General features: G+C 28.5%; 1 protein-coding gene across 1 annotated transcript; it reads left to right on the forward strand.

Moving 5' to 3' along the window:
• Positions 1-4,011: 4,011 nt before the first annotated feature.
• LOC145202480 (dnaJ homolog subfamily B member 13-like) lies at positions 4,012-7,496 on the forward strand. The gene is made up of 9 exons (XM_090082403.1): positions 4,012-4,184; positions 4,319-4,422; positions 4,504-4,572; positions 4,861-4,944; positions 5,141-5,298; positions 5,927-6,059; positions 6,490-6,584; positions 6,710-6,786; positions 6,868-7,496. Exons 1-9 carry the CDS (start codon positions 4,117-4,119, stop codon positions 7,013-7,015), a joined length of 936 nt encoding a protein of 311 aa, XP_089938529.1. The 5' UTR covers positions 4,012-4,116; the 3' UTR covers positions 7,016-7,496.
• The last annotated feature ends 345 nt before the right edge of the window (positions 7,497-7,841 follow it).

Raw genomic sequence — 7,841 nt, forward strand, 5'->3', positions numbered from 1 at the left:
TTTTAAATATCGAACTTTAGGTTCGAAATTCGAATTATATTCGATTAACTAAACACATTCGATTCGAGTTCGATTATTGAATAAACTTAAACTCGAACTCGAAACTTCGAGTTTCGCACACCTCTAGTATACAGATAGTCTATAATATGATGCTATTGATGCTGTTAAAAAAAGGTATGATTGTGTACACAGTAAGTAGGAAATTTGGAAAATATTTCTATCAAACATAACGAGCTTTGCTCTAAAAATGGAATAATTCTTGTTAGCTTGTTTTCAAACGGAACACGTATTTTGCAGCAACTCGATGTAGCTGTTTTTAGGCCAATGAAAGCAAAGTGGAAATCCTTTTGCAAACAATGGTGCATCGACCATGAGGGATAGGAAATAAGCATGGAAAATGTACGAATAGCTTTAAATTCATTCATAATTTCTCTTTCTATAGCAAGTAATAACAAAAGTAGTTTTAAAAAGAGCAGAATTTTTCAAATGAATTCTAATAGCGTTGACTATACAATAAGTTTTTAAAGGTTAGCTGTTCCAATAGCAATTGACGCTCCAACTACTTGTTAAGGGCAGAACCTTTCAAACGTGACGCAACGATCCAAGTATTTTAAAGCAGTTCAAATATAGCTTGTTTCAGTTTAAAAACAGTAGCAGAAATCTTAAATCCAATTGAAAACGTTTTAAAAAGGCCAAAACAGCCCAAATGTCCAAGCGGAAAATCGAACGTTTACCGTCAATTATGACATCTGAAACGTAGCAGCAAATTCAAAACAAAAATGTGACTAATGCATTAATCTTTCACTTGAAACCATGAGTATATTATAAATCAGGCGCAAAAGCAAATTTCAAGATTTACGATAAGTGTCAACACTATTTACGATAAGTGTGAAACACATACAACAAGACTAGAAAACAGTGTTTCAAAAATTCGATCAAAATTAGTACATAAATGATTTAAGTTTTAGGGTGAGAACAAATTTTAAACAAACCCTTAAGATATTATATTTGTGGTTGAAAAACTTCATTTCTAATGCTTTTGTACTTTTTTTAGTAGTTTATCGTATTATAATAACTTTTGTTAAACTAATGGTAGGTGTGGAAACAACCCTAATAAAGTTTTCCCTCATCAGAGAAAATTAAAAAACATATATATGTAAATATATATATATATATATATATATATATAACTATAATTTAGGTAATAATACAAAATTAGCAAATACTCAACAGTTATCATTTGATGAATCGTTGTCGTATTCTCAATTTTGACGAATATCTTTGTCATAGGTTTCTTGAGACTCTTTTGAGAATTTTTTTGAGAACTATCCGCGATTGGAAGAATATATATTTTAGTACCGAACTATGTACCAGAATTTTAGTAACTACCGAACTATGTACCAGAATTTTGTGCACAGTAAACAGGTATGTAGTACCAACGATTTAGATTGAGATAAAGAATTTTGGTTTCAGAACAAAATTTTCCAAACTTGATTAAATTTTTATCACTGTCAGAGGATAGCGCTTTTTTAATAAAATGCTGAATTTTTTTAATGAGATTAAAACGTTCAATGCCACGAATCTCATCTCTTGACTCCAACTTGATAAAGAACCTGTGAGCTGTCTTCCTATGATTTGTATTGCCAAACCAGGTTTTGGTTTGTCCGCAACAAGTCCCATTTAACTTTTAATTTTTTTTTTTTTTTGCTTTCTCCGTAGCGTTGATCCACACAAGACATATCTTTTATCATTTCTAATTTGCACTTTTTTTGTTTACACGCAAAATGCGTAACAAGCAATCAAAAAAACTTACATAAAATAAATAATTCACACATGCAAAGTAGACAAGTCGATAGTTCTTTAATTCACATCTCGTCATTTTGGGAGTCGCGCCATATGTCACATTTTTGGTTGATAACGTATGTCAGTCAAAGAATTGTATACCTTTTGTCATCGATAATTGAGATTATAAGGTCGTGTTTAACAGTAATTTAAGATTCGCTGACTCTTAATGGCGTTGGAATTGGTTGAGATTGTTCCTTTAAATCCTTTTTAGTTTCTGTTGTAGTAAATTCATTTGTCTCTTTTAAAAAGTAAACTTGACTGGTTGGTAATAGAGTGTTGATGATGGCTGCAGATTTTGCCAAATAAATATTTCCCATTCAATCTTAATTGAACAAATGAAAATGCAAACTCATCAGTAGCATTGGAGTTTGTAAATATCCGTTTACAAGTACTGTGACTAGAGATTCCGTGACATCGCTATTGCGATGTCAATAGCGATGTCATCGCTATTGACATCGCTATTGCAAATTTACGCGAATAAGAAGGAAGGGGACATTTTAAAGAACTTCGCATTGTGCTTCAACTAAACGTTCACTTGTTTATCAAGTATGTTTAATTTTGTTTCTGTAATAAAAATATGTTCATTTGAAGGATAACATAACCTTTTTGACTTGTATAGGCTATGATTAGATGGAAATGTTTAATGTCCAGCCTTTAATGGCCTTTTTCGTGTTTGTTTACAAGAATGGCATTTAGAGAAATATATTTAGAGTTGACGTAATAATGTCACAATTCGATTGCCTGTCACCACAAATAACATCACTTAGTTTCGTTTTTTCAAACAATTCCGAACTTTTTTAATTAATGCAAATAGGTTTCTGCAACCAAATATATTACTTAATCATTTCTGTGGATAATTCAGTGGCACATCGTGACTTCACTTAGTCTGCATCCCTAAGTTTTTTTGGTTTTCAAGGAACAGTCTTTGAAATACTTTTGGGCCGTCCTTGATTTTTAATCGGGAAAATATCATTAAAAGTTGATGTTTTGAATTGAATTTTGCCCACCGTGAAATTTCACACCCTGAATTTTGCCATCGCTTGTGTAAGGCGATTCATTGTCTGTTGATGCTTAACTATGTTCATAATAATTCTTTTGAAACATCTTACATCATATTCACCTTTCTTCATATTCATACAAAACAAATTTTCATACAAAACAAAAAAAAAATGATGCTAAGCAACTTTACAAAACTCAACCAAAGCCCCCCCCCCCCTACTCCTTCACCTTTGTATTACTGTCATTATTTGTCACGTTATTACTGACATCCACTTTCACTCATTATATAAAATCACTTTTATTGTTTTGATAATCTTTTATGCCGATAAACTTTCATAATTTTTTTAACAGTTCATTAACCTAAAGCAAGTAAAATGTCAACTGTAAATGATTTGAATTTATTTTAATACATGCCAAAGTTGTCATAAAAATTTTTGTTCAGTCACGATGTTCATTTTGAACATAGCGACTTTTTCTTCTCGAACTAGAAAAATGAAGCTTTCTTCTTTGGGTTGAAAAATTTGGGGGAAAAATCTCTTTAAAACTTTGTAGAGTTAAGCCATTTCGTGTGAGGAGCGGGAAACGCTTAGCAGATCAGCTGTAAAACCAATCTATGCATTAAAAAACGAAAAAACTTGTAATATGCTGAATAAAACTGTTTACTTAAAAGAGATAATTTACAGAAAAGGTTATTAATTGTTCTGCAATATAACCATTACTTAATAAAATATTGGTTACTTAACAACAGCCGCGATTTACTTTTTAATATGCAAAAATAACATCAATATCCTTATCAAGTATAATACATAATAACTCACTACATCAAATAATATATAAAAAAATGTATCAAATATAACAATAATAAAATATTTTGATTAGAATTACCTAATACTATGTATAGAAAAATTTAATAGTATGTAAAATCAATTTATGGATTAATAAATTTTTGCTTTAAAATTAAGTACTGTTGTAAATTAACTTATGTTAATTATTTAAGTTTGCCTTCTAATCTTTGTTTAGTTGCTCATCAAATTTTAGGCTAGTATTAGTCTGTTGAGATGGTACAATACCAAAAGTATAAATAAAATAAATTTAATTATACAGGCAAAAGAATCATGTTTATACTCTAAAGATACAATTTGCTATTTTTAATGCAAATCGAAATTATACTTACCTTTTTATATAGTTTTTGCAACAAAAAAAAAAGATAGAAATGTAGATTAGAACTTTCATGGTATTACTATTATAAATTAAATCTTAAATTTTTCAAAAATGGGGCAAGATTATTACTTTGTTCTTGGCTTAACCAGAAGCTCAACTGATGCTGATATAAAAAAAGCGTAAGTGTCATATGCTTATGTCTAAAAATTTAAACAGTTAAAAAGTTTATATTTTTTGTAATTAACTTTTTTAAAACAATAGAAAAAAATATTTTTTCTAAAGTTTTACATGAAGAGTTTTGAATTTTGTTTAGTTATAGAAAGTTATCATTAAAATATCACCCTCAAAAGAATCAAGAACCTGGGTCTGATTTGAAATTTAAACAAGTGGCTGAAGTTTATGATGTTCTAAGCAATTGTGAGTTTTAATTCGTTTGTTCTAAGTTTTTTTAGTTTTATTTATTGATATAGATTTTTGTTCCTAAATTGTTTAATGTAGGTCAGCTGCGAGCCCTTTATGATCAATATGGTGAGGAAGGCTTAAAGAATGGTGTTCCCAATATTGAAGGTAAAGTTTTTAGTTGAAGAAGTTTTTTTATAAATTTCCTCAGCAGTTTCCTATTTAGCAAGAATATTGATGAAAAACATTATCATATATGTGGAAAAGAAGAATAACTCCAACCTTAAAAAAAGAATGCAAACAGAGTGAAATACGGTGATGTCTTTTCTTAAATCTTACATATTTTACATGTTTTCTGATGTTTTCTCAATTATTGTCCTAATTCAGAAAAAAATGCCTTACAAATTTCATTTGAGTATGAATAAATTTTGCTTAATATAATCTATCATATGGCAGGTGGGTTTACAAAGGGTTATGTGTTCCATGGAGATGCTGAAAGAGTATTTAAAGATTTTTTTGGTGGTGAAAATCCATTCTTAGGTAAGTGGTAATGTACGAATAATTAAAATCATGATGTTTTTTTGTGTTTTTTTATTGTGTTAAGCAATATTTTCAATACATTTACATACAATATACATTTAGCTTACATATAATTTTTTCCATAATAAAAAAATTTAAAAAATATTTGTGCTACTTTTACTGCAAATTTTTCTTTAAATAAATAAGTTATTTTTAGAACTATATGAAGTCAGCCCATATGATGTTGAAATGGGTTTTGGAGGTTTGAGAGGTCGTGGTCAAAGAAAACAGGATATGGCTATTGAACGAGATCTTTATCTTACTTTAGAAGAAGTGTTTCATGGCTGCATTAAAAAAATGAAAATCACAAGGAGAGTGAGTCATAAATTAAACTCTGAGTTATATTATATTTTATTTTTATGTACATATATCATATTTTTGTTATTCCCTCATAGTTTGTATTGCATAGTCATTGAAGTTTATATCATAACAATATGTGTCCTGTCTACTTGTGTTTGTTTTAGTTTCTCTTAAAGAACTTATGTAAAATTAAATATTTAATGCCAGGAGTTGAAATAATCATCAGGTATTGAACAAAATCTAATCCAATAAACGTTTTGTTAAAAATTTTGTCCAATTCATATTTTAATGAAATTCATATTTTTTGAGAAAAAAAAAATCTTATAGAAGACTTCTGCCGCAAATTTTGCAAAAGGTTTGTAAAAAGTGAAGAAGATTAATAAGAAAAATGGCTAAAGAGCTCTCAATGAGTAAACATACTATCAAAAAAATTTGGACTTAAGGTCATATTTGGACCTCAAGTCCAAATTTTTTTTTTTTTTTTTTTGTATTTATAAGCAATTTTTGTCCAATTATATTAAAATATGAACTTCATTAAATTATATTATGTATGAGTTACATTTAAGCTGTCAAATGAATAAATGGAAATAAAATTAAAAAAATTGTTTCTCATATGAAATAGTGAAAGTGATCTTAAATTTAGGTGATGAATGAAGATGGCCACTCTTCTAGTATTCGTGACAAAATTTTAACCATTAGTGTCAAGCCAGGTTGGAGGGCTGGTACTAAAATAATTTTTACAAAAGAAGGTGATCAAGGTCCAAATAATATTCCAGGTAAATAGTAAAGAATTTTAGTTGGTTAATAAACATCTTATTTATCTGGGACACTGAGTCTAATTTGTTTTTCTTTAAATCTTAAGTTAAATGTTATGGATTAAATTTCAAATTTTTTTACTTGGCAAACTGGGGATTGCATCTGGGAAAAGCTTAGGAAAATCAACATCAAAAACTGTTCTAGTTAAGTGAGTTGGAAGTTTAAGATAACCAAAATCATAAAATTAATTCTTAACTAGTGTAAAATTTGAGAAACTGGTTTTAAGCCATTATTTATCTCAGTATATCAAGCTGGATTTGTCATGAAATAGATAATCCATATTTCTGTTGCATTTAAGAATAAACACATTTGATAAAGAATTAGAGTATATAATATTTTACATATTTTTGGTAAAAGTCCACTCTTTAAATTTCACTTTTATTTTTCTAGCGGACATTATATTCTTGATCAAAGATAAGCCTCACAATGTTTTCCAGCGAGATGGTGATAACATAGTCTATACTGCATCTGTTAGTCTAAAAGAGGTATGTCATCTTAAAAAACTGATAGTTGTTCTTTTGGTTCCCCTTCTTTCATTTTTTGAATGTAAGAGATTTCGTCATTGTTTTAAAAAGGAATTTATTTTCAAATATTTGTTTCTTATCATTAGGCATTAATAGGATGCATTGTGGATGTGCCAACACTTGATGATCGAGTTTTAAGCATTCCAATTAATGAAATCATTCGGTAAAATATTTTTTTAAATATTTTAAAGTTTCTAATACCTTACAAGAAAATAATTGAAAGATCTATATATACTCTTTTTAGTCCTGGGTATAAAAAAATAGTGGAAAATGAAGGTATGCCAATATCTAAGAGTGAAAAAAGAGGTGACTTGGTAGTTTTATTTAGCATTGTTTATCCAGAGCGGTTGTCATCTGAGCAAAAGCATCTCATTTGTCAAGCATTGGAATAATTTTTAGTTTTTATAGACTTTTTAAATTGAACAGGATTCTTGTAATCGTTAATTATTTCGTTAATTTCCTTTTCGATTTCTTTTTTTTCATTGTTAGATTTAAATTTTCATTTTTTATAACAAAAAAAAAATCTTGCAAAGTATTTATTTTATGTCTGTAAATGAATTATTTAACTTTAATAGAATTTTAAGAGATTTTCGATATTTCTCCTCTTGATAATCATACTGAGCTGGAAGAATATTTAAAATTAAAGTAATATAATGTGAAAAGTTATTAATTTTTTACATATAATTGGCATAGTACAACTTTCTTGTATAAATTACACTTTTATATTGTGTATATTCCGCAATTGTATAGATTGAGCGTACATTTATCTCTGTAATATTTTTAAATGATTATTTCTCCTGTTAGAAGTTTAATTACACAAATTACTTTGTTAAAGCTGGAAGTTTGATAAATTCTTTAGCTTCAGTAGTAATACGGATGTTTCTTGTGATTTTCACTGTTAACCCTTTCATGCGCTGGGTTGTTGTATATCAACAAATTAAATTAAGCTTTCCCAATGCAGATAGTGCATCCTAACCGATTGAAAACATAATTATTTTATAAAGGAAAGTTGAAAAGGGCTGTAGAAAAAGTCTACTTTACTATTTTAGAGTACCACTGACATTTTGTAGATGATTTTTTATGGGTGAAGTCGGTACTAGGAGCAGACAACGAATACTACTAATTTAAAGGATTTATAATTCTTTAAATTAGTAGTATTCGTTGTCTGCTCCTAGTACCGACTGTAAAACTCTTTGTTTAGTTTTATGATCTTATTAA

Source organism: Hydra viridissima, unplaced genomic scaffold, assembly GCF_058129835.1.
Source record: "Hydra viridissima isolate aposymbiotic clone 2 unplaced genomic scaffold, HvirCarnegie_v1 scaffold_3, whole genome shotgun sequence".
Classification (NCBI taxonomy): domain Eukaryota; kingdom Metazoa; phylum Cnidaria; class Hydrozoa; order Anthoathecata; family Hydridae; genus Hydra; species Hydra viridissima.

Excerpts from the sequence above, each read along its gene's own strand:
- LOC145202480 (XM_090082403.1), top strand. The coding sequence starts at position 4,117 with ATGGGGCAAGATTATTACTTTGTTCTTGGCTTAACCAGAAGCTCAACT. Across the intron at positions 4,945-5,140 it reads TGGTGAAAATCCATTCTTAG|AACTATATGAAGTCAGCCCA; the intron begins GTAAGTGGTAAT and ends AGTTATTTTTAG. Across the intron at positions 6,787-6,867 it reads CCAATTAATGAAATCATTCG|TCCTGGGTATAAAAAAATAG; the intron begins GTAAAATATTTT and ends TACTCTTTTTAG.